This window comes from Patiria miniata, unplaced genomic scaffold (genome assembly GCF_015706575.1).
Source record: "Patiria miniata isolate m_02_andy unplaced genomic scaffold, ASM1570657v1 HiC_scaffold_22, whole genome shotgun sequence".
NCBI classification, from domain to species: Eukaryota; Metazoa; Echinodermata; class Asteroidea; order Valvatida; family Asterinidae; genus Patiria; species Patiria miniata.
The window spans coordinates 13,345,384-13,372,885 of record NW_024037061.1 but is presented as its reverse complement, the minus strand read 5'-3'; the positions used below and the strand labels follow the sequence as shown (position 1 = coordinate 13,372,885).

Genomic DNA, 27,502 nt, shown 5'->3' with positions numbered 1-27,502 from the left:
ATTATATCATGATGCACATTTGGAAAACGTTAAGGTCGTTACAAGATGGGGATGCTAAAGGGAGATTTGTCTCCGAGGGTGAAGGAAGATACCCAAGACCTCATAAAACTGCACCTGCTTATGCTACACATTCCCGATTTTAAGCCGAATCGCCACGAAGGGCACATCTTGAGCAAATTGGGGGTGGTTCTTGGATGCCTCGGGATGGTTCTGTTAGTTCGGTGAAAGATCGTTAAAGATCGGGAAGCGCCCCGACGAATTTGAACATGTTCAAAATTGTCGGGGTGATACGGAAACCAGTTTGAATTCTTGGTTTATTCTTGTTGCATTCATAACTGATTCGGGAATGTGTAAACCTAGCATTAATGAAGAAAGGCCATCGTATCATGTACTTGGACCACAACATCAAATGTCACTTTAACTCGGGCGATGTAATGCAACAGTGACAGAACGGGAGACGGTGAGCAGATGGGTTTGACGTTGACATGTTTGAGCAAAATGTGCCCTGGTAATCTCATAACATTGAAGGGAGCCATTCACTCCTACGGTGTGTACACGGTAATTGGATGAACGCATGCAGGAACATGAAATTGGCCTTGGGTTTGTAGAGGGAATCTTGACAACGTGTTCTCTGGTTTCTAAAGGTGGATATTCATGTTTTTAATTTCGGATTGCCAAGGGGAGGGTGGGGGCTGGGGGATCAGGTTGGCGCAGTAATACCTTCGGGGTCTTCCACTTCTCATTGGCACGGGTTCGATTCCCACCCACGCCCATATGAGGAACGGGTTTGTCCTTGCCTCCGATCCTAAGACTTTCCTATAACTTCTAAAACTGGAACATTATTATTTTTCACCGTCCTCTTCCCTGTAATTTTTTTTCGGGATCAGGAACTATTGTGACTGTCCATTATTTAGGAAATTCATTCCTTGTGTCATTATACCCGAGAGAATTCGGGAGAAAAAAATTCAGATGCCTTTATTGGAAAATCATACTTTGAAGGACGTTAAACCGAGTGGATGCCTACCTCGTGTTCCAGCTATAAACTGCATCTTCTGCTGTCCATTGGAATTATTTGTTGGCCTTTGACCGAGCGGCCGCCTCCCATCTTGGCCCCAGTCTCCACCCCTCCCGGAGTTCCTTCCCCGCATCAGTTCGTCTCCCGCGGCCAACGCCGGCAACGCTGCCTCCAGCCGTGTCTGGTGGCGGAGCGATGAGGAGCCACGTTGGGTGGTTTTCAGTGGGTGGAGGTGCGCCGTGTGCTGGCGGTCGGACTCCCTGGCCGCACCCGGTCTACCCTCGGTCTGAGAGTCCCCTGTGCTCCCCAAGTTGGACACGTGGTTGAAGAGTAAGATGTAGGCCGGGAACGCCAGGCAGGCAATCAGGGTCAGCTTGAACAGGGTCGTGTCCCTGTGCCTAGTCCGGCAAGGCAGGAGGGTTGATAACCACCCTCGTCTGTGTTTACGTTTAGACCACATCGTCAAGAGAGTTGGCGTTCACACGGCCGTCGCTTCTTTACAAGGGTAGAGTATGTAAATTGAATTCACCGCATGTAGTTTGCGCTGACAAAATGACCTGTCCCACAAATTGTTAGGTCGTCTTGAAAATGCATAATATCCGACCGTATAATCTCATACATCAAGATGGTACACTGACAACATCCGCATATTAACTGCCAACCATCCCGAGTCTGTCCACACACACGCAAGTATGTATGCGCCTATCTACAGTTCGCTGCGGATGATGTTACATCGATGCATTGAGTAACACCTCGTGAGTACGCCTGTCTGGCATGCAGCGGAAATAGCGCTAAGCTTACCCGTCAAATCATGCTGAAACACGGTAGGCAGCCGTGTGGTGATCCCGCTGATCAGCAACCTCCTGTACACACAGCCATGCAGGAAACCGTGATTCACAGTTTGTTACTTCTCCCTGGTGGTGTTTTCACATAAAGCGGCTGTCACATCACGGCCATTACTGCCATCCATCACTACACTCGCACAACACGCGCGGACGGGGCTAGCATCTCCGTACGACGGAAGATGTGCCATGCATCTTCAAGACGCTGTGATATCTAAGCACGGGGACCGGAGGAGCGAAACTATAAAATGCATCCACACACACAATTCTCATTAGCCGGCATCTGCGGACATACATCATCCCTGGACTGCAGGGCCGGGATTGTCTACAATCTGAAGTCACCGACAGCAAATCTCTTCTGCCCGCAAGACGTGTCAACTAAATGCATAAAGACATTGTGTACAAATGCAGCCCCGAAATGTGTGTACATTTCTGGATCAGCTGTCCGTATTATTACACGCCCGGACAACGGGTCTGCATCCCCGCTATGCAACCATCGCTCTCACTCGCCCGCAGCATGTGTGTTCATTCATCACTGCCTGCTCCGTATACAGTCTCCGCTCTAGCTCTTGCTACTATATCCATCCAGAGCGCGCGCTCTAGCGCCATGCTCATATTAATAATAGACGGGTTATTAATAAGCCACCGCGAATATTCAAGACCTGTGTATATTATCCTCTCCCTCGAGACCTCGGAATAATGTAGGTCTTACAAATGAATGAAGCACGCCCTCAGTTGACACTACGTGTGTGGGTGGACATAGGGGTAAGGGTGCAGACCAGTAAATCGACTCTGACCGATAGACCTCAGCGATAATTACGCGCACTTCCGAAACATATTTACAATGACTCACAACTCTCCAAGGTGTTTTGGACACAGGTCAAATGATAGCTTATTCATCATCTTTCTTTTTCTGTAAATTGTTTTATGGTAATCCGAAGACTTTTGGGAGAAAATTCCATTCAAAGATGATCACCCCTTAAAAACAGTCGTGTGGCCTATCGCAATTTTGAGGAAAAAAAATGATGCCTGCGCTCCTCTGCAAAATAGAGCATTTTTATGACCCAATTTCATCCAAAATTTACAGAAATACGAGTTTGCAGCCCTGTGCACGGCTTCCACCCATCTTTTTTTTTTACAAACTCTCACGTTCACGGCCCATAAAATTCTCTAATAGCCTAAACAAATTATACAAATCGTCATTCGGCCCGCGTATGCAATTTTGGGCCTATTTATTGGCCTGCACGCACGTACCCATAGCACAAACATAATAAGCATTTCTTTGGTCTGTTTAAGCGAATGTAATGTATAGAATGTGGCCAGGACGGAGGCATATATAACGAAAATAATAAACGACTCGCTCAGCAAAATGCAAAATGAAAATGAAAAAAAGAACAAGACAGTTCAGAATTCATTTGTAAGAAAATGGATTAATAGAGGGGAAAAAAGCAATTTCAATTGATTATTACAATTTCCCGCTTTAAGGGAAATACAATGAACGTAAATTTGTTTGTAAAAAGGGAAGAAAATAATCACATAATCCTTTAAAGTCGAGTCGAGGATGGAACAAATTGAGAGGAAAATCCTTTTTCCTTGGACGGGCCTGTTACAATACTCAACTGTTGAGCTCAGCAGCAGCTAGCTCGGCCTGTTACAACAACACATCATTTGCTGGAATATACACGAATAAAAACGGCAACATTAGTAAGAGAAAAAATAAGAAGAAAAAAAGGCAATTTCACCAAAAACATACTTTTCCCATCCCAAAACAAATCATTATTTTATTAGAAAATTAACACGGTTACGAAAAAAAGCAATTTTCATAAAAAAAATAACCAAGAATCTAAATTTGTTTGTGAAAATTAATTACCCAAAAAAAGATCCCCCTAAAAGCGATTACATAAAACTCGATGGAAGTCCAGCCATGTTTGTCCGAAATAAATCCGGTCATGTATACCGATGAATGTTCAAACTGCAAAACCCTGGGGTATTTTGTCTATCAATTAAAAACTTTCTTGCTATATATCACGTTGTAAAAGGTGTAAGGAACCGGAACTGGACAGGTAATGTTTAGCTTTATATTTACATTATAGTGAGTGATAGGAAGATTGTGCTTAATTGCTATGAACACAATTTCCAGTCAAAAAGTTTTTTTTAAGCTGGTATCGATTGGTGCCTCGAGTCGTTCTGTTTTAATCCCCCCGACAGTTATATCAATTCCAAGTGGAGGGGGGGGGGGGACTGCCGCATGTAACATTATGTTTGCCATTAAGCGCGAACACCTCACAACCAGTACCAAAAGTAATCCGACAAAATCGGGGCCACTTTTTCTGATCAGAAATTACCAATCCCCCCCCCCCCCCAATTTGGACACCCAATGGTTTCTATTTTTAAGCCGCCGACTCCCATATTTTTATCACCAAAACATGCCCGGCCTATCGCTATCGTTCCCCTATAGGCCTAATTCTGTTGATCAATAATTTCCTGTATACACGTCAAAACCTATTGAACATCCTCAAAAGCCTTCGCTCTCTTAAGCCAGTTTATCCAGATTAGTGCAAAGACTAATAAGAAGACAGCGGGGAAGAAAATGGGATCCGGAAATTTTAGCCGGGCAAAGTTTAACATTTTTATTTTAAATCAATTTTTTTGGGCTATAGCCAAAAAAATTATTTTAAGATCTGTATGAGGGCGCACTTCAAACACATTATTCTTGGCGGTCTCATTCGACAGAGGGCGTGCTCGCCCACATGTCAAAGCAAAATAATCGCACGTTGCGTGTTGCCTCTTTTCTGCTCCTGTTTCATCGCCCATGAAATGTAATAAGAATGAGTCGTCTTATCGTTAAAAATCTGCCAAAAGGGGTAAGAAGGTTATTTGGATACTGAGTACTATTTTATTCCATTTTCGAATTTTAAAAATCAAGTTAGACGTCGATGATGTGGGTTTAATTTTCCTTCAGTATCGATATGTTAACATGCTATGTTGCTGCATCTGTTTCGTGATAAAATGGAAACAAACAATACGACCTCGTTAATAAGGAAACTCCATTAATTCCAGGTGTTTCTTTTTCACCCCTTGCCCCTCTTGCAGATCTATGTACTGAACTGGCTCATCAAATATTTGTCTGTTTTGCAATGTAAATTCAAATAACTGAAAGTTAGTGAAAGTGAAACAAAAATGTGATTGTGAATTTGTTTGAACTATCATGACTTTGAACTTTGAAGTTTATTTTGAATCAGTATTAATATTCCTAAGTTTCCATGTAGCATGTGAACATGTAGACTTACATGACCTAGAATTTGGAAGAGTGCCATATCCATATCTGGCCATCACTTACTCGCCACCAAACACAACAATTTTCAGTTCACCTTGTATTTTCATTGACATGATTGAAGACAATACCATTAACCCTAACCCTGCTGAATCCAACAGGATCCAACTATATCCGATGGAGCCTGTTGGATTGAGCAGTTAACCCCTTGTGTACATTCCTGATGCAAAATGTTGGATTCAGCAGGCAACTGAACCGTATTATAACGCCAAGTTGGACTCCGTTGGATTCAGCAGACAACTGAAAATAAGGCACAGTGGATTGAACAGGAAACTCGGGTTGGACTCTGTTGGATTTAGCAGGGTAGTCCTGAGGAAATACTAGGGGGTTAGGGTTAATAGGCTTGGGAAAACTAAGTCAGAGTAACTCGGACCCTACTTATCTTCTTTTTTTAATCATTGCGACATGGCCTTGCGATATATTAGAAGGTTCCAAGTGGCATTGCTGCCATCGCGTGACACAAAACATTAGATTTCCCCCTCAGGCCTCATTAGATCAAAAACATCAGATTTTGAAAATGGCGTATTCGCAACAGAGCCCTTTGCTAGGTTTTATTGTGTGAAATGAAATCCTACTTTGTATTGAAACAGATGCTACCTTTTCCTTCTTTATGGCTCTGAAGGATTTTGTTCAAAGGGAAGTTAAGTCCCAGAACCCTTTGGCTGAGAACTAATACATCAATGATGTTTGACTTCCATAACTATTGCCATTTGTTTTAATAATGCTTATGACCCTTGCCCCCAGCTCTCCATGCTAAAGTTACTTATGCACACTTTTCACACACCCCATGCACCATGATTACAATAAATTATTCATTTCAATAACTCAAATTCCATCATAATACATGTTCAAATGCCCTGTACAAGGTAACATTCTTTAAAAATACACTGAAAAAAATAATTAATTAATTCAATTAAAACAAAATTCTATTAAAATGCACAGAAAGAAAATACAATAAAATACAGAAAAATATGTTATAACGTAATCAACAAACTTTAAGATAATGAGAAAAGGTGAATTTTATCATATAAAAACTCTGAAATCATAGAAAATTACTGACACCATGCAACCCATGTCTAAACCCAGGCAGTGCCAAGATGACACACCTCTCTTTTCCCATTCAATTCTAGATTAAGGAAGACAAGGTTCGCAACCTCTTTGCAGCCCATGGAGAAATCACCGACCTGCAGCTGAAGTACACCAGCGCGGGAGTCTTCAGAAAGTTTGCCTTTGTCGGCTTCAGGGCCAAGTCCAGTGCCCCAAAGGCTGCCAAATGCTTGAACAACACCTTCATCGATTCCTCAAAGCTACAGGTTTGGATATGAGACATGTTCAAAATGTGTTTCTATCTTTTGGGTTAATGTGCATTTTAACATGCGACGGATGATGCACGCGAATGCTGCAGTTTACACCGTGAAACTATAAAGCCCTTCAGACAATTTCTGGGATTTAATATTTGGGGTTGGGTTTCTGTTACGGGTACCCACCCGTGTTGTCCTTCAATAGGGTTCCCGGTTCCCGTAGTACCCGCAAATGCACACCACTATCCTCAGTTTAGTAAAATGTAATTTAGTCACAAATCTGTTTGATACAGGTTGAGATTGCCAAGGATTTGGGAGACGAAAGCATTGCCAGACCATGGAGCAGGTACTCAGAGAAGAGCTCTGCATTTCAGAAGAAACTGACCAGGCAGAAGGAGAAAGAGGCTGCAAAGGAAGGCAAGGAGAAGACCACAAAGACTGCTGTACAACAGGTTGGCTGGATGGAAATTGTAGTTCAATTTTTTTCCACAAAAAAAATAATAGGGCCTGGCAGATCTTCCAGAAAACAATGATTAATGAACTAGTAGTCTCTGGGAATGTTTCTGTTCGAAATCTTCTTGATTTCCCTTATATCAAGAAATCTTGATATCCTCCTTAATCCTAACCACCTTGAGTGATTTTACTAGAAACCTTCCTCATTCTTGCAAAATCCAAAAACATATGGTAAACTCATACACCCAAACTGTTGGACTCTGATTATGGTGGTATGCCTGACCCCATGTAAAGCATAATCAGTTTACTAGTGCGGTACTCACTCCAACGGATTCCATCAAATTTTGGATTTTGAAGGGTTGCGGGGTTAGGGTTAAGCTTACACTGTACTAAGCTTTAATTGTTCAGTAATAGTTACTGGGCCCCACTGTCCTGAATCAAACTAATACAGAGTCAGATGTTGAATTCAGGCAGATTTGGTTTAGCTATAGATGGTAAATACTGATGACATTAGTGGATGTAAGTTATTTTTGTTTCTAATCAGGAAACAGACTCAAAGCAGAAGAAGAAAGACAAGACTAAAGCAGACCCCCTTCACGAGGTAATTAAAATTGATTGTAATTTAGGGGCCATGATTCTCTTCTGAATAATTGTGAGCAGTTTGCCCAAGTGGTTAGTTCTTTTGACTTGTGTTAACCCTCCAGGGTATTTTTTTACCCCATTCAGCTTGAGGATGACGCAGGTTTCCAGGAATTCAAGGAGGCCCATCAAGTCCGCAGCAAGAAACCCCTGTGGAGCAATGACGCCACGGTGACTGACCCTCGCACCACAGGTCAAGGGTTAAAGGTCAAAGGCAACGAGAGTAAGGACGTCAGCAGGGAAGCAGCTGAAGGTACTCATGCTCGTTAATTTTGTTGCATGTTGAGTTTGAAATACAACCCCAAAATACCCGTTTTCGCTTGTGACCTATATTTTTGTTCAGTGATTTTCACTGTTTGTTTATATTGAGTTTTGCTCTTTGATGACTTACCTCATAAACACTGTACACCCAGTCCTGTTTCAGGACTTGTGAGAAAAAATTCACAAGCTTTCTTGGGTGGGATTCGAACCCATTACCTCCCGGTTACTGGTGCAGATGTTTTACCACTCCACCACCAGTTTGCCAGGGTCGGCTCGCTGGTTCGAGTTTGATGTAGCAAAAGGTACCACAGCCAATTTTTTTGTATAAGATAAGCCAGTTATAACATATTTACTTTTGCAATTCTCCGATGCAGATTCCATCTTATAACAAAGATATTCGTTTTGTTAGCAAGTTTTGGAAGCATGTCCTCAAAGATAGTTTCTGGGGCTACATGATGCTCCAACGAAGGTTAATTGGGCACTATATAATGTGGACAATATTGTATGGTATCAGCAGTTTTTCAATGCAACCTATAAAAACCCTTCACATGGTGGAAAGTTTCATATTTCGGGGGGGGGGGGGTTCCTGTCAAAAGCCAAGTTGGGCTCTTTTCAGCGCTGGTTTTTGTCTTTTTTTTCTTCAAAGCCACCAAGTTGATAAATGGTATTTTTCAATTGCGCTTTCCTTGTTTGATTTCACATAGGCTCAGAAGATGACACGTCTTCAGATGAGGATGCTGAAATGGATGAAGATGATGATGATGAGGAGGAGATGGAGGAAGAGGAGGATGCGGCAAGTAAAGAAGCAAATAAGCCAGTCTCAGACATGGAGGTGAGTACAGTTGTCTTGAAGATGGGCAAATTGCATGTTGACTGAAACATCTTGAATGGGATTGGGCACTTTGCACGGAGAGGACAACTTCGTAGGGGTAGTAGCAGTGTTGTGGTAGAGTCTATGACAGTTCTGGTCACAAATAAATCACAAGTCCGGTAACAAGTAACTGGGGATAAGGAAATATCAAAGAAATTGATAAATTGTGATAGACTTGTGAGGACTTGCGAGGTCTTGTGAGGACTTGTGAGGACTTGCGAGGATTTGTGAGGACTTGCAAGGACTTGTGAGGTCTCGTGAGGTCTTGTGAGGTCTCGTGAGGACTTGTGAGGTCTCGTGAGGACTTGTGGGGTCTCGTGAGGACTTGTGGTGGATTTGTGAGGACTTGTGAGAACTTGTTATGACTTTTGAGGACTTGTGATGACTTGTGAGGATTTTGATGGACTTGTGAGGACTTGTGATGGACTTGTGAGGACTTGTGGGGTCTCGTGAGGACTTGTGGTGGATTTGTGAGGACTTGTGAGAACTTGTTATGACTTTTGAGGACTTGTGATGACTTGTGAGGATTTTGATGGACTTGTGAGGTCTTGTGAGGTCTCGTGAGGACTTGTGAGGTCTCGTGAGGACTTGTGGGGTCTCGTGAGGACTTGTGGTGGATTTGTGAGGACTTGTGAGAACTTGTTATGACTTTTGAGGACTTGTGATGACTTGTGAGGATTTTGATGGACTTGTGAGGACTTGTGATGGACTTGTGAGGACTTGTGATGGACTTGTGGTGGACTTCTGATGGACTTGTGGGGGACTTTCGATGGTCTCAGCTACAACATTTCAATATGCTCTGACCACAAGTTCATGACTGAAACATCAAGTTAATACCACTGGTTCTTATAAGATCAAACTTCACTTTTTAAGCTTGTCAGTTCACATGGTCTTTCAGCCTCAATTGTTGTATAAAGTAGCATTGTGCACTGAATTCACATTTATCATTCTTACATTTGAATCTCAATTTGTAGTATCTACAAAGCAAGATGGTGAAGAAAGCAGCTCCCGTTGACACAAAGAGTGACACGGACAGTGACACGGACAGTGACATGGACAGTGACACAGATAGTGATGCAGACAGTGGGAAAGACTCATTGTCTGAAGATGAAGAGAAATCAACCAAGAAAGAAAAACCTCAGGTGCAAACACAGGAAACACCGAAGGTAAAATAAGATTCAATTCATTTCTTTAAAAAAAAAAACATTAACCATCGATACCATAGAATAATAATGTCATGCTTTTTTTGGCTTTGCAGTCTTGAAGCATTTCTTTGATTAAAATCAAAACACATGATGGTCTTTTGGTCCATTAAAGGGCTGCTAAGCTCTGAAAAAAAGGGGGGGTTACTTTATGTCATTGAATTTTTTTTTAAACACTTGGTGGTCGAATTCCCAAGGGTTTTTTTTTTCTTTGTATTTCAGTACTGGGATACAATTTTGAAACAGAAGCCCTTACAGCTTTAGACATAGGTATGTCTGTAAACCACGGGTCGCATTGTTCACTCTCTTGTTATTGTTTTTGGTCACGCAGACAAAGCTAATGAAAGCAGTGAAGAAAGATGACAAGTTTGATCGCGGTCAGTACGTGCTCAAGATGAGAGGTGTGCCCTTCAGCGTCAAGGAGGTAAGGACTTCTTCAGGCTGACGCTGAACCAAATAATATTAAGAGCCAGTTTAGTAGTTCCAACAGATTTTGGTTTCAGACAGAAATCGTCATTATTGCAGAGGTTAAGTTTCAAGTTTTTTCACGACTGTGTACGCCTAACTCCCACTTTACGTTATGGACATGAACATCACCATCACCAAAGTTTGTGTTGAGAACACGCATATAAGTAAGGAATGTTGGCCTTCCTCGTAATGTGAAGAAAAGGGAGAAAACCTCTTCATTTCTCACGCATGCAAAATGTTAAAGACTGATAATGAAGTTTGCTAAGGCCAAAAAAAATAATAAGTCGGTCTCTGGTCAGCGCGCGCGTCGATTTTAATCATGCGCGTCGATCTTTTTTTTTCCAAAATGTTCCGCGGTAGCTCCAAAAGCGCCCTCTATTTCCGCACCTCAATTTTTTTTTTACCAAAGAGCACCAAGGAATGGGAAATTAAACCATGGCAAATGATCGAAAGCACCAAGGCAAATTATGGAGGACACCAATGTACATGGGGACACCAAAAAAGCAAAATAGTACCCCACCTTGTCTGTACAATCCAAGCTTGAAGGGAAAAAAAAAAGCCGCGTCAATTCCGGAACTTTGGTCTGACCAGAGACCGAATATTTTTTTTTTTGGCCTAATAGCAGAAGTATTTTTCAACATTTTTAAAAAGGTTGGCATACACAGATTCTATTAAATGCCCGCTTCATATCAGTTCTGTTCCGCGTACACTATTTCAGGCTTTGCTCTGCGGTTACATATGGGTCGATGTGGCTGGCTGCCTAAGGTGCCTTTACATGCCTTCGGCTTGACCACGTTGTAGCCGCGTCCTTCGCAATTCAGCTTCTCAGCTGCGAGTAAGGATGATTAGCCCCCCAAATTATTATTATTATTATTACTAGCAAGAACACAATGCTTCCAGTACATGTTGTCGTACACAGTAAAGCAAAACGCATGACTTAACCTCTTCAATATTTCATTGACAAGACTGGGGCTCTCAATCTTTGGTTGTAGTAGATAACTGCTTCAAACATCAAATTTTTCTCGTATTTAACCACATCTTTACAAGAATTGGATTCATCATGACTCCGGAGTGCCAGTCTGGTTCTAGTGTAAGCCTACATCACATCTTTTATCAGTGAAAGTTTATCACAAAGGTTTACTTTCATATTCTATGCTGTCAAGTCTAGTAATGGCTTTCTTTTTGCAAAAAAAATTTGGAGCAAAAATTTCATTGTTTTTCTTTTTTTCCAGAATGACATCAGATCTTTCTTTGCCCCAATTGCAATCAAGGCCATCCGGATTCCCCTGAATGAGAAGAAACAAAGAACAGGTAGGAAAAAGAATTCATAATTAATCTCATCAATGAAAGTCTTCTTTTTTTCCTTCAAATATTTACTGGTATTTTACAATGTGCCAATATTTTCTCAGGCAGTTGGAATTGTCAGATTGAGCCCTGGGCCCAATTTCATAGCGCTGCTTAACAGCCGACTTTGTGCTTACCGAGCCTCCATCTATTTCATAGGGACTGTTAAGCAGTATGCACAGCAAAAGCAGGCTTAACCTCGGAAGAAAACTTTCCTTAAATCAGTGACGTTACAATAGAAATCTCCATGCGCGAGCAACTGTAAGCACATTCACGGCATGAAATAGTGCTTAAGAAGCAGCATGATTTTCTGCTATAGTAAGCACAACTTTTCTGCTTACTGTTAAGCAGTGCTATGAAATTGGGCCCTGATCATTAGTGACATATTCACTTCCTCTTCTTTGCCTCTTTTCTTACAGGGATGGCATTTGTGGAGTTGAACACAGAAGCAGATCTTGTCCAAGCCTTGAAGAGAAATAAAGATTACATGGGTAAGAAATCCAGAAGCCAAAAAAATTGATGAAAGTTATATACAAACATACAAAGGGGTCAAAGGTCAAGGAAAGGTCATCATGGACATTTAATCCTAACTCCTAGGGGGTGTGTAAATCGTTTTAAAATTGTGGCATTCAGGACTGTTTGGGTAATGAAGAAAAAAAATCTTACATGTATTTAGTCCAACATTTGTCAGCTGATTTTAACATGGACCATACTTTAAAATTACTGTTTTCAAAATGTTTTGTGATTTTTATATCTCTCTGTAGGTAAACGTTATATAGAACTGTTCCGAGATGAGTGGAACCAGGGAGGACAGCAGGGTACCAGGGAACGTGAGGCACCGTGGGCCAAGCAGGTTAGTCAGCGACGTTCAATGTTGTAGTAAATATTTCCTGTCAGAGATCAAGACTTTTGGATTTTGTGTTCACGATTAAGACCATGAAATTTTCAACCCAGGACTAACGTGTGGATTGGGTTTCAGTCCCTACCTGATTCCATGGGCTTTCCCTTGAATATCCTTTCAGTATTTTCCTCCCACCTCAGAAAAATTAAACATTTCTTCATCATCTTCTCCTTCTAGGTACTTCATGCTTCAGAGCTACAGTACCTGTGCACTTTTGAAGAATCCTTAGTTTCATTTATAGGAAGAATTATACAACGCCTGAATAAATCCCCGTTATCTGATTGGCTTGTTGTTGATCATGTATCAGTGAATTATTCTTCCCAATGCACAGCGAAGCTGCTCGGCTAAAATTGACGTTCCATTCCACGGTAAATGGAAATTCCATTGTACTGTCACATGTTTGGCGGCTCTGACCAATCAGATGAGTGGGATTTATTCAGGTGCTGTATACAACAAATAATGAATGTTTCACACTCCGGAAAGAATAATTTCATTCTGTGACAGATGGAATGTTCCATTCCACTCGGCTTCGTCTCATGGAATGGAACATGCATTGGTCACCTCATGAAATTATTCTTACCATTGCACTCATCAACATTCATTATTTGTTTATTAAGATAAGATAATAAAACTAAATAAAATACCGAGTCAAGACCAAGACAGAGACCTTGATTTTTGACTTCAAATATTAGACTGAAACGACAAAAACAACACATAAATGATTTGTCTCTGCACCAACTTAATTTTTGTTTTTCCATATTTCACAATTCTTGTATTGCAGGCAGCCGAGTTGGAAAGCTCTGACGAACCAATAGGAGAGGTGAATACAAGCCACTATTTCATTTTTATCAAAACAGGACTTCCGTTGGCTGTAGATTTTGTATTCAGCCATTATTATTGCTCTGAAATTGCCAGAATAATGCATTGTACATGGACTTGTTTTTATCTGTTTAACTTATTGCCAAATTATCATATTTCTGTTTCTGCAACTTGTTGTTTTGATACACAGACTGGAAGATTATTTGTTCGGAATCTGCCCTACGTTTGCCAAGAGGAAGACTTGGAAACACTCTTCAGCAAATATGGTATGCTAAAACGTGGTGTTGTGTTTAAAATTTTGAAGATCTCTTTATGTTTACTTAGCTAATTGAGTTGTTTGACAGCTGCCTTTCTTGACATTAACCCTAACCCTAGGCCCTTTTTTGTTAGGAACCATCCTCATTCCTGCAAAATCCTCCAATTGCCACCATGTAAAATTGGATTCAGCCTCAATTCTCCAAAATCATCCGTTATTTCGTGAATTCGTTCAGTGGAGGGGTGACCATTGCCTCAATCCTTCGAAATCCTCCAACAATCACTGTTAATATGTTAATGCAGTGCCAATGATATCCAGTAATTGCGGGCCTCACTTATGCATGGCTGAACATAAACAATGCAGGGCACAGCCTAGGACCTCAGCACAATGCATCCTCTATCAACTCACACTTTCAGCCGTTCAGCCTCAATCCTCCAAATATCCTCCAAAACTGCTTGGTTGATTTTGGAGGATTGAGGAGGGTTAAGGTTAATGGCTGTCTCCCATCCCTATCGAGGTGGATAGACGAAGTGCCAAATTCATGGAGTGGCTATACTCACAAGTACGTTGAGGAAAAAGAAATTATTTTTAGCAAAAACAAAATTATCCCAAATCGGACGGTCAGATATATTTCTTGTAACTTTCTCATCTGATTGTGTGCTGCACAGATATCTTTATTTCGCCGCATAGCAATATTTGCAGCCTCCCACCTTAAAAAATAACTCATCCATGTCTTGTTTGGAACAATATCTCCTTTTATTTCAGGCCCACTGACTGAGGTGAACCTACCCATCGATCCACTGACCAAGAAGATCAAAGGTTTTGCTTTCATCACCTTCATGATGCCTGAGCATGCAGTCAAGGCCTTCACTGACCTGGATGGCAAGACGTTTCAGGTCAGTCGCGCTTCCTCATTGTTGATCTTGAAGAGATTATCATGATGAAATGCCTTTACATTATTCACACAGTTCAGAAGTTAATCCTACTTTTCTGACTCTTTGCTTCTCCAGATGTTGCTGTAGCTGTAGTGCAGATTTCTGTAAAAAATTGAATCCTTAACACTAACTCCCTAGGGTGTGTAAAAAAATCATATTAATATTTGAGGATTCCTTACAGTTAAGGTTAATTAATATATACATATTTCACAGGAAAAGTTGAAAAACCAGGAAAAAATCCTTGAAAAAAATGAAAATCTACAAAAGTCCAGTATTTTTTTGTCCTGGAATAAGTATAGAAGAGTATTTCTAATTTAGGTACCTTATTACAGCTTCCTGCAAAAGCCCTGAAAAATCACCAAATGTCTTTCTCTCCTGCAACACTGCAGGGAAGGCTGCTTCACATTCTGCCAGGTAAGGAGAAGAAGACTGCGGAGGCAGAAGGCGGAGATAGAGAGGGATCATCTTATAAGAACCAGAAGAAAGCCAAGGAGAAAGCAAGAAGTGGGAGGTACAGTAGGGCAGAAGATGTAATTGAGATCTACACAAGTCATTCACAAAGTCCATCACAAAGTCAAATTATAAATCATTCACAAGTCCATCATAAGTCAAATTACAAGTCATTTACTAAGTCCATCACAAGTCAATTATGAGTGTAGTACTAGTCAAATCACATGTCAATCACAAGTCCACAACAAGTCTGTCAAAGTCAAATCACAAGTCATTCACAAAGTCCATCACAAGTCAATCACAAGTCATCCACAAGTCCATCACATGTCAATTATGAGTCTATCACTAGTCAAATCTCAAGGTAATCACAAAGGATGTCACAGTGTAATCATAATTCTACCACAAGTCGGCCACAAGTCACTCACAAGTCAATCACAGGTCGGTCACAAGTCAATCATAATTCTACCACAAGTCGGCCACAAGTCACTCACAAGTCAATCACAGGTCAGTCACAAGTCACTCACAAGTCAATCACAGGTCGGTCACAAGTCAATCACAAGTCAATCACAATTTAGTCACAAGTCGATCACAAGTCAGTCACAAGTCTATCATAAGTCAAAGCTTAGGTAAATCACAAGTCAGTCACAAGTCAATCACAATTCAGTGACAAGTAATCACAATTCAGTGACAAGTCATCACAATTCAATCATAGTTATATCACAAGTCAATCACAAGTTAATGACAAGTCAGTCATAATTCAATCACAAGCCAATCACAAGCCAATCACAAGTCAGTCACAAGTCCAATCACAAGTCCAATCGCAAGTAACAATGCTTGAACAATTTAAAATGTATGCCCCAGTCGACAATCTCTTCTCTTTAGGATAGTTTTTGTGACTTGACTTGCATCTTGGTGACTAATGATGACTTGTGATGACTTCTGATTACTTGATTTCAACAATACAACAGGATTAGTAAGCCTTACAAACCTCATATGTAGCCCTTATTTCCTGGGTATTTTTAACTGACAATATTCCAGAATTTCAGAATCCACCTCTGTTGATGAACCCAAGGTGGTCTTTTATGTTTAAATTTCTAAATGTTGATTTACTCATCTATTCACACTGCCCAGAAATGTCAACTCTTCTTGTTTTCCTCTATTTTTTGAATAATTAGTTCTCACAACTGGAATTCCTTGTTCATCGGATCGGATGCCGTAGCAGAAGCCATCGCCCAGAAATACCAGACGACGAAAAGCCAAGTCCTAGACACTGTAAGCATCTACAGGCATTGTTCAATATTTCTTTATTTAGTTCACTGGTTCAACAACCCATGAGTGACCACTGATCACACTTTTTCCAGTTTAAAGCACATATTATTTCATAGCTTTTTTACAAATTTGTGAGGTTTTCTGGCAAAATGAGACGGCACTGGGCACAGGCCGTAGTGGAGCAAATGCAAAAAAAAATGAATGGGGGTGATTTTTTTTTTTTTTTGATTTTCAGATTTATGCATATTTGTAATCTTTGATATGTCTGCTACACATTTGTTCAAGATATAGTATAAAATATGTTGGATAAAAGTGTTTTTAAGGAAAAGACAATTGGCATCTTTCATTTTTGCGAAAACATGCCATTTTTGTAAACAGCCATAACTTGTCAACGAAATGCCAGATTGAAGTACTACAACCAGTATTGCCAGGAGTATTTTATTCTCTTTCCTAACACCAGCAAAACCTCATTTCGACCTCTGCCCAGTTCTGTCTCATTTTGCCAGAACGCGTCACAATTTGTGAGTTTGTTACAAATTCTACATTTCAAACAAAACTTCATGATGTAAATTGGTAACTTTTTTTCAAGTTCTATGCCAAAACTGTAAGGTTGGAAAATGTTGAAAAAGGACAAAAATTCAAAATCTATTATTGAAATTCTTTATTTTCAGACACCCTAGCAGGGTTAGTTTATATTAATGATATTTGTTTTTCTTTTTACACCAGGAGACAGGCCGAAGTCTAGCTGTCCGGATGGCCCTTGGTGAGACACAAATCGTTGCTGAGACAAGACAGTTTCTCCTGGATAACGGTGTAGCTCTGGACTCATTCAGTCAGGTAAGTGTAAATTTAAAGCAGTTTAAATGCCTGAAAATATTTTAACTTAAAAATTTCACTTCAAAAATTAAAACAATGTGGCAGATAACCGTACATATTCAATTTTGTGAAATTTCTCTCGTCATTCAAATTTAACTGTTTGTTTGGGGCTTTTTTATGAACGAGCCAAGGAAGACATTTAACAAGGACTGGAACTCTACAAATTCTGTCACGAGTAAAATAATTTACTTTAAAAAAATTCATTTACTTCAAATACAAAACTGTGAGTGTCTTGTATCAACCTTGATAATTTGTGCAATGACAGGCTCCACGACGATCACAATTTGCTGGTTAAATAGGTCATTTTCAGTCGCTATGTCCAACGTATATATGATTGCACAAGTTACGCCATAATGTTTTGTGCAAGTCGTGGATTTACACACTATAAAACCTTTTGTGAAATTGTCATAACTGAAATGTTGCACAGCGGGAAATGTTGTACATCTTGCGCAATAAATTGTGGCGCAAGTGGAGTTACGTCATTGCGTAAAGTTTCCTGAAATTGGGTGCAGCTGTTTTGAGCAAATTGTGCCTCAGAAGTAAGCCTGCTGTAAGGCCAAAAAAAAAAATATTCGGTCTCTGGTCAGACCAAAGTTCCGGAATTGACGCGGCCACGCGGCTTTTTTTTTTTTTTTTTGCTTTTTTTATTTTCCTTCAAGCTTGGAATGTACAGACAAGGTGAGTACTATGTGTCCTCATGTACATTGGTGTCCTCCATAATTTGCCTTGGTGCTTTCGATCATTTGCTTTGGTGCAATTTCCCATTCCTTGGTGCTCTTTGGTAACAAAAATTGAGGAGGTGCGGAAATAGAGGGCGCTGTTAGAGCTACCGCGGAACATTTTGGAGAAAAAAAAGATCGACGCGCATGGTTAAAATCGACGCGCGCGCTGACCAGAGACCGACTTATTTTTTATTTTGGCCTAACCTTTGCTGATAACATACAGTCTCTCTAAATGGTGAATAACAGACGCTGTTAGCAAAACATTGCACGCTTCGCAGGACCATGGAATTAGACCCTGCTGTTGAAATTTGGTTTTAGTGTTTATAGGTATGAAGTTGGACCTTTTTGTTAAATTTTTGAAAATGTTTTTTTTTCCCAGCCGTCCGGTTCAAGAAGCAAGACCGTTATCCTAGTCAAGAACCTCCCTGCAGGTACCCAAGCCACAGAGCTCAGGGACCTGTTTGCCGGCCACGGTAGTCTAGGGAGGGTCGTCCTACCCCCAGCCGGGGTGACAGCGATTGTGGAGTTCATTGAACCAACAGAGGCCAGGGCTGCGTTCTTCAAGCTGGCTTACACAAAGGTCTGTTGACAGTATCTTGCTTTGTAAACTTTGTTTGATAATGCTTTTTATCTTCACGCCAAGCCACAAAATAAGCAGAGAAATTGACTGGACTTGAACACGAGATCTCTTGAGCACTATGCCAGCATTCTACCAACTCAATTCTCCTGCCCCATGTTGGCTGTCACACTGTTTGTCAATGTTCTCACTTTAAACCTAACTTCCTAGGCATATTTGTTAGGATGCAATCTCAATTCTGCAAAATCCTCCAACTGCCTCCATGTCAAAATTGCATACAGCCTCAATCCTGCAAAATCCTCCGTTATTTCTTGAATGTGGTCCTTGGAGGGGTGACCACTGACTCAATCCTGCAAAATCCTCCAGCAATCACTGTCAATATGTTGAGGCAGAGCCAGTGACATCCTGGAGCAGTAGGGAGGATTTCAAGTATAATCTAGGCCTAAATTTATGCACGGCTGAGCATAAACAACACAAGGTTTGGCCCAAGACCTTGACCCAGTGCATCCTCCAAAATCAGCCACACATTTTTGTTATAGCTTCAATCCTGCAAAATCCTCCATTTTGCAAAGAGGATTTTGGAGGATTTAGGAAGGTTAGGTTTAAAGGTCAAAAGCCATGATACCCATTTGTGCCAACATTAGCTGTGCTGCAAACCTGGGAAATTGTAATCAGGGATCGCTGAAAGAGAATACAGTATTATAATTCAAATCATGAAGAGAAACACAGGGGAAACTTTCGAAGATTAGTTCTAATAGATATGAGGAAAGTATTTTCTGTGGCACTACATATGCTCAAAGTAGTGCTGGTCAGAGGAAATGTTTGTTGAAAATCCAGTGGTATTAAATCTTGACCTTACATAGCTGACCTCTTTTTGTATGCAGTTCCACCATGTTCCCCTCTACCTGGAGTGGGCACCAGTCAACGTTTTCAAGACGGAGGCCTTGTCAGACCCCGCAGCAGATGACACAAAGGGTGACAGACAGAGTGAGGAACACACACAAGAGGAGGGTGAGCAGAGAACGGAGGCCAATCAGCCTGATGCCGAGAACAAAAGCACAAGTAAGTCTGGTTTCCCAGTTATCTCTTTGTTTCTGTGCTGTATTTTGCATTGTGGCTCTATAAGTCAGCAACAGGAACCATGTTCCAACCTGAAAAATAAACTGTCAGTTTTCAGGCTTTGTTGATATCCAGACATGTACATATAAATAAAGGTCCTATGACCAGCACCATGCAACAGTATATATGTATGCATTCACCTTCAAAATTCCACAAGTTGTCCTTTGCCATGCCCTCTCACCCCCATCCCCTCCTAAATCCTCCCCCCCCCCACACCCCTTACCCCCTCACCCCGAACTCACCCCCCTCCCCCCCCCCCTCCCCCCCCCCCCCACCTTTCCAAACTTGTTAAGCGAAGAATTTGGACAGAAATTTGTTTGCTTAGTTTAAAAACCTTGCCTCTCTGAAACAGTGGTTCTTATGGAGAACCAGTCTCATGGAGAATTTGTACATATGTTAAACTTGAAAATTGTACAGCTGTTATAAAGCTGCTGACAATTTTTGTTTTCTTTTACAGAAGAGGATGCTGAGGAGGAGGAGGAAACAGAGCCAGAGACAACGATATTTGTCAAAAATCTCAACTTTGAGACAACAGAGGAGTCCATAAGAAAGGTATTTCTTTCCTAGTCTGTTTCTTCGTGTTGGCATGGCTTCAGCAGGTTACATTGGGGAATCCTATCCACAGTGCACTCTCAGTAATCATCTTCACTCCAGCCTGTGCATACATTTCATTGTTTGAGAACATTTTAGCAAGATTTTGTTATTCTTTTTGTCAAAGTAAAAAAGCAGTGTGAAAGGAAAAAATACTGAAATTTGATGTTAAAAAGTATCAGGCAATCCAATATGAAAATAGTACCATGAACTTAAAAAGGTAATAAACAACATTTGCTTTTGCTGTTATTTTCGGAAATGGATGGATTTGGGGGTTAGTATTTTATAGCAAATATTGTTGCGCTGACCTGTTTAAAGTTTTTTGTTCATAGATGCTGGAAAAACCTTGTTCTTGTCGTGTGGTTCCCTGACCCTACTTTGGATGAAACAGAGCAATTTATTGAATTGTCAGGTCAAGGAACCAGACTAGCTGGCTTACACCCGTTCACGGATGTGTAACAGATTGCAAACAAAATGTGGACTAACTAAATGTGGTAAATTGGGGGCAGTGTTTAAAGAAAAAGAAAAAATCACTTTTTTTTTCAATGATGGTCGGCCAACCATCGTTTGAAATTGATACTAAAATTCCACTTTTCTTGAAAATGACAGCACACCAGGTGCCATGATTTGAGATCCCTAAGGCCTGACATGGCTCCTAAAAATATCTTAAAACCTTTACGTTTTCTACTTTGCAGTTATTTTCTCAGTGTGGACATTTGAAATCGGTGACAATATCACGCAAGAAGGACCCAAAACATCCAGGTAAAAAACAAATGACATTTAAAAAATATTCCTGTTAGTTTGTTTATCCATACATTAAGCATCAGTGTTTTGTTTGTGTGATCATTTGGGGGTAGGTTTAGATGGTGGTACTTTCCTTCCACATCTGTAATCTGAGTTATTATTATTATTATTATTATTCATTTCTGGTAATGAAACCAAGGATTCCTCAAAAGCGCCCTAGGCACTGTAGCTCGCAAGCCTGTAGAAACCTGTAGAGAGAAGACAATGAGAAGAAATTACAGTTTAAGAGGTGGGAGGAAAAGCCCAGAAGAATATTCTGGGGAAAATCCAAGGAATCAGGCAGGGACTACCTGGATATACTTCTCAGTACCTACCTGATTACTAAAATTCATTTCTTTTCAATTTGTAGTTTTGGGGTTTTATGTCAGTGTTTTAATAGTGGGTTTTTATAAGCATTGTCAACTCAGTGTATTTATTTATTTTTGAATTCTTATTTTAACTGGGTAGTCCATTCAGTGGAATCCACTGGTCTCCCGTGGGGCCCAGTAAAATGAAGAAATTACAGTCTTAGACGTGGGAGGAAACCCACGGAATCAGGTAGGGACCGAAAACCCAATCCACATATTGGCCCAGGTGGGATTCGAACCCGGGTCACAGCGGTGGAAGGCGAGGAAAGTACCGCTACTCCAACCTGACTCCCAAGGTGTATACAAGAGCTTTTTAAAAAAGAAATTAAAGCTTTAACCGTTGAAGGGCAAAACCCGATATTAAATGTTTTTCCCCAACGTGAAATTCCATGACTAGGAACGATGTTGTCCATGGGGTACGGCTTTGTGGAGTACAAGAAGAGGAAATCCGCCCAGAAAGCTCTGAAGGAATTACAGCACAGTACGCTGGATGATCACAGTCTGAAGCTCAAGCTATCACACAGGGCCACCTCACAGTAAGTATGGACTTCACACATGCGTGATAGAAGGTGCTATAAGGCCTCAGGCCCTTAAGTGAAGGCCATCAGTTCATGGTGTCGGTGACAAATGTTTTTTTATACATTTTTCCACACGGAGAGTGTTTTTCCAAAACGCGATAATACGCCATTTCCTTTTAGAATCATGCTCTCTCTCTCTTGGTTGCCCAGAAGCAATGTCCACGGCTGTTACGTATACCTGGCACGATTTGTGGCTGAGTGATACCCCCCTCCCCCATGTCCCTATACCCTATACACACCCTAGACTATAGCTAACTAGCACATCTCCCCAGATATCTCAAAAGAATTCATGAGCATCTGTTTATGACCAACACAAAAGAGGGGGTTCCCTCCGTCACATATCTTGCTACATATGCTGTTATACACTTAAACACAACTTAAGAATATAATGAAGCAAGAAAACTGAAGAAAATGAAGTTTGGAAACAGCTGTTGTACTGTTTTTATTCTTTAAAGTTTTATAAATGTGCAAAATGTTCACCATATTCAAAATGGATATGTCACGTTTTTGGAAATAGGTAATTCTTCACATTCACTGCAACTTTTAAGGACACTGTCCAACAACTTAGTGTAGTACAAAGTGCGACCTCAAATGGATGTTGACTTTTTCTCATGATGCACTTTAAGTATAGGAACATTTAAACTTCAAACAACAGATTGCGCTTTTTGTCCGTTTCATCAATCACAATCAGTGGTATTCAAATCAAAACTTGGCCTTGCCTTGAGATATGTGACTTTATTTGCTTTTATTTATTTTTTTCCCATCAGAGCAACTCCCGCATCTTCCCGGAAGGGAGCCGGAAATATAAAACAGAAGTCCAGCAAAATCCTGATCCGGAATATTCCATTTGAGGCCAAGAAACAGGAGATACAAGAACTGTTTGGGTAAGTCTTCCTCAGCAAAAGCATGAGTTCAGCATCAGCTTTCAATTTGAAATTCCGTTTGCTTTAGTCTAGACCGTGAATATTTGCAGATTTAAAAAAGAGAACCCATTATGTAAATTTCAATGACTATTTTATTGTACGTTATTTGTATAAAGGCAATATAAGTCATTTGTAACCCCCAAACATGTCATTTGTTTACATTAGTTTTCTAGACTTTAATTGAACAACACTCTGAGTTTGTTTTTCACTGTGTAACAGGGGGTTTTTTTGGGGGGGAAGGGTGGTTTAATGATCGCATCGTTGATCCATACTTTTGTTGCCTTTCTATTCCTCAGTACCTTTGGTGAGATCAAGTCCGTCAGACTGCCCAAGAAGATGAGTGGGACCGGTTCCCACCGAGGCTTTGGATTCGTGGACTTCCTCAGCAAGCAAGATGCAAAGGTTTGCTGCAGGCGTTTTCTTTTTAACCTCTGACAGAACATCACCGAAATCCTTTGTTTCCATGAAAAAGTCTGTACCAACTTTCTGGCAGGCAGAACTCTGCTGCTGTCATTTTTTGTTCACTTGAAATTGAAGCCCTACCTAGAATTTTCAATCTGAACCTTGTGCAATACATTTGATATTAATAGAGAAGGTTTAACAAAAACCATGTTTTAGTTCTAGTGTCATAAAAAATTACATTCCTCCAAAACCAGATAAACTCATATCTGTTCATATACCGACCTTGTCATAATGTCACAAATAGCTTCTTTTATGGGCTCCGTGCGCCAACAAGAGGGCACGTTTTTACCTCTTTTGAGAGCTCCGTGGACAGGACACACAGCATGTGTGTAGTCAGTGTACTGTGCTGGTTCGTGTGCGAAGTATGCACAACTTCTTGAATGTACCAAAGCTATTGGCCACCGCATCTTCGCGTGAGCGTCAGGTGTCGTCGGCGCACGAATTTCCTACGAATTCAACTTGCGATGGTCTCCGAGACTAATCCGTGCCTCCAATAACTTTGGATACATTCAAAATCTGCAGTGATTGGACCGGGAACCAGTCTAGGTCATTCCCAACTCTCCTTTTCTGGTCATTGATGGGGTACATGTGCACTGAGCCCATATCGCTGTGCAGTGCGTGAAATTATGGTCGGACATCGGACATTTTCCGACCACTTTCATGGTTTGTCCGACCAAATGCAGATGTGCTCGGACAAAATGTCCGAGCGATTTATGTATTCTTTGTGGAGTTGTCTTTTTCAGAAGTATGAAATAAACGCTTGCGCTCAAAAGTATTTTGTTGTTTATTTCCGATGATCCGGTCTGTAATACTTACCGTACGCTGAGCAGCTGCTAACTACATGTTGTCTTATATTCACGCAATAGATGCAACGCGTTTACACCCCAATCATTACACAGTCTAGTACAGCGCGGCGTGCACACAGCGATAGATTGGCATTCGTACGTACGTACGTGCCATTTGCCAAAAAATAGACGTGAAATCAAGTCGATAAATTGTGTTTCGGTCAGCAGTCTTCGTGTTTCTTCTACAAATCAGTTAATACAACTTTTTGTACTTTTCAAGTCATTTTATGGAAATGAGCAGTGGCCGTTTGTGGAATTCCCAGTTAATTTCTATTTGGCAAAAGTGTTAAATTGGACCTGATTCAACCTCTATTCCTTGCTATAATGATTCGATCGAGCCTCTTTGGACATTCAGAACTGCAATTTCACCCAGTTTAAGTTATGTGTTCTGCAGACTTGAATCGAGTCTGTATAGTGACGAGTCTAAATATTATAAGGACATTGACGCGCATACATGTAATGAGAATTTAGCAAGATCAAAGTACGTTGTGTTGCGCGGTATGCTTTAAGTGCGTGATTGTTACTAAATTCTCACAACGTGGCTTACTACAGAAACGAGCGGGTGAATGCCCGGCGCTTGTCATTGCAACTACATAGTGTGTATTATGGATACGTACGTACGTAAACATACATACTGTACATGTACACACGTGTATGTACCGTCCACGTGTTTGAAGTATAGTAAACGCGGCCTTTTGAAAGTTCGTCTCAGATGGCAGATCAAAACTTGACAATGGCAGAACACTTTTGATTGTGCTCGGACATTTTGTCTGACCACTTTTTTGGTCTAATTTCACGCACTGCTGTGGGGTTTTTTTTTTGGGGGGGGGGTTTGCTCTCACCAATGTATTTTTATCAACACTGTATACTCAGTTGTGTCTTAGTGTTTGTGCGAAAAAAAATTCTCAAGCTTACTTGGGTAGGATTCGAAGCCATGACCTCTTGCTTACTAAGTCAGACTTGAACAGCTGCTACGTCAGACTCGAACCAGCCAGCTGACCCCAGGAAAGCTTGGTGGTTGAGTGGTAAGATGTCTGCATTAGTAAGCAAGACGTTGTGGGTTCAAGTCCCACCCGAGTAATTTTCAGAAAACGCTGGGTAGACAGTGTTTATAAAATACATTGGCGAAGAGCAAAACAAAACAAAACTCAATTTAAAATCTCCTCGGCACAAAATTCAATCTTATGAAGTAGTTTCTTGTTGCAGTATATTGACTTATTGTGAAATAAGCAGTGGCTTTTGTTTTATGACGAACAAACAAATTACACCTGACCCATCTTAAATTTCATGTTGTGTACTTGTCGTCAACAGAGGGCGTTTGAGGCTCTGTGCCACAGCAGCCATTTGTATGGGCGTCGGCTTGTCTTGGAGTGGGCGGAGGCCGAGGAGACAGTGGAAGACCTTCGCAAGAAAACTGCTGATCAGTTCATTGAAGGTATTCCGCATTTGGAACAGAGGATTCACAGCACAAAGATTTAATAGTTTCCATGATGTCGTGTAAAGCACTCCTCATCAAACTGCAATGTGATTTTGCACACTTGTTTTTAGGACACAAAGTACAATAAACATTACCAAGTAAAAAAAGTAAAGTATATCCTGTGCCAATAATGCCCATCAGGCCAGCGTTTATCTCCGGTTTCCTTGGCATGAAACGACTGAGAATATTTCTATTCCCCCTGGATGTGATGCTAGGCTGGTACCCATTTATACTCCTGGGTGGAGAGAGGCAAGTAATAATAATAATAATAATAATAATTTGGGAGGCTAATCATCCATACTAGCAGCTGGTATGCTGAATTGCGAAGGACGCGGCTACAACGTTGTCGGGCCGCTGGCACGTACAGGCGCCTATGGCTGCCGGCCACATCGACCCATATATGACCACGGAGCACAGCCTGAGATCGAAAGTGGGGTTGAAGTGGCTTGCCCAAGGACACAACACATGACAAGCAACTGGACTGGAAGCCCTGATCATGAGTCACGAAAACTTACCTCTAGGCCAAACTTATCCCGTTACCTAACTATCACCAAACCATATCTCCTCTGTCGAGTACAATCATGAAATGAGTCTTAGAGACAAAGGATCTGGCACTATCTCTGCATGTCTACCTTCCCCCACTCTCAACCTTACAAAAGAAGGAAATACAACCCCCAAAAAAACCACGAAATCATCAATTATCAGGTTTAACAAAGAAGTTGACTTGAACACTGTACTGGCACTGAATGTTGCCCATAAATGCAGACATTGACAAATTTGAAGACCTCCAAAAGAAAGCAAGGTAATGGTATGTCAGTTGATAAAGTGCTGATATGGTTTTCAAAGGTTACAGGTTCTAACGTGTCTCAGTCAATTTTTAGTGTTTCCCTTGTTTTAAATTTATTAAGAACTTGCAATTTTGTAAGAAATGTGTGAGAGAAAAATTGATTGAGTAGGTTGGTTTTGAGAAGAAGAGAGACAGGTCCTGAATTATCTTCAATTTCTCTGGAAAGAAATTCCAGAGACTTGGTGCAAACCTGGAAAATGCACGGTCTCCATATTCCTTTTTTTTCCACAGGTGGTCAGAGAAAAAGACTGAAGAAGTCCAAATTAAAGGAGGACCTAGAACTGACCATGTCTAGGAGCTGATCGAACCAAGACAACATCTGCAAACTGGTAAGTCAGACCTTATGCTTTCATTTTTCAAAGCCTTAAATTTGCATTCCCGTGCTATTTTCAAGTTTCATCCCGAAAAATGGATTTCTTTACTAAACTGCTACTTTTCTAGTGATACAAAAGTTATTCACTTTTGAATGAGATATCAGCCGAAAAAAAAATTGACCCATGTTTAGTTATTGAATTGTTACTTTACAATTTCGAATTATTGGCTGCTAGACAATAATTCTGTTTTCACAGGGTAGGCTGGTTCCCGCCCCACAATCAGTATCAATAATGTACAGATCGGGAGCCAGTCTGCTTGCAAAGCAGATCTGTTTGTGCCAAAATCAAAAGCCTTTCTTCTGAGGGTTGCAGAGGTACGAAAAAAGGGAATAAGGAGATTTTTGGGTTGGAATAAAACAAAAGTTTTGAATTTGTTTTATTGAATTTGATAAAGAACACAGGGAATGCAACTTTAATTGGCTAGCCAAATTCAGGCCCAGAATTCCTGACATGTATTTTCTTCCAATAAGTTAAATGATGCACATGTAAATCATTATTTGGATAATAGGCTATCATGGGTGCACACCGGTAAATCGATCCGCCAAGCTCATGATTAAAAGTTATACCCTCAAAATATTCTATATTAGAGAGTTCTGAGCG

The 27,502-nt window shown here is 40.8% G+C and overlaps 2 protein-coding genes across 2 annotated transcripts in view; one reads left to right on the top strand and one right to left on the bottom strand.

Moving 5' to 3' along the window:
* The window catches only part of LOC119730708 (WSC domain-containing protein 2-like), a 44,542-nt gene extending 42,026 nt beyond the window's left edge, over positions 1-2,516 (bottom strand). Inside the window, exon 1 of the mRNA XM_038203712.1 lies at positions 1,025-2,516. Within this exon, the coding sequence (XP_038059640.1) occupies positions 1,025-1,475 (451 nt within the window). The 5' untranslated portion in view covers positions 1,476-2,516. The remainder of the gene's footprint in view (positions 1-1,024) is intronic.
* A 2,061-nt stretch (positions 2,517-4,577) lies between these two features.
* LOC119730564 (probable RNA-binding protein 19) lies at positions 4,578-26,852 on the top strand. The gene is made up of 26 exons (XM_038203541.1): positions 4,578-4,721; positions 6,322-6,504; positions 6,786-6,944; positions 7,490-7,546; positions 7,672-7,837; positions 8,550-8,677; positions 9,691-9,882; positions 10,250-10,342; positions 11,619-11,697; positions 12,150-12,221; positions 12,495-12,583; positions 13,413-13,451; positions 13,641-13,716; positions 14,472-14,602; positions 15,031-15,152; positions 16,267-16,363; positions 17,087-17,197; positions 18,338-18,538; positions 19,420-19,597; positions 20,112-20,206; positions 20,941-21,007; positions 21,794-21,932; positions 22,742-22,858; positions 23,194-23,299; positions 25,516-25,639; positions 26,760-26,852. Exons 1-26 carry the CDS (start codon positions 4,686-4,688, stop codon positions 26,828-26,830), a joined length of 2,928 nt encoding a protein of 975 aa, XP_038059469.1. The 5' UTR covers positions 4,578-4,685; the 3' UTR covers positions 26,831-26,852.
* Positions 26,853-27,502: the final 650 nt, after the last annotated feature.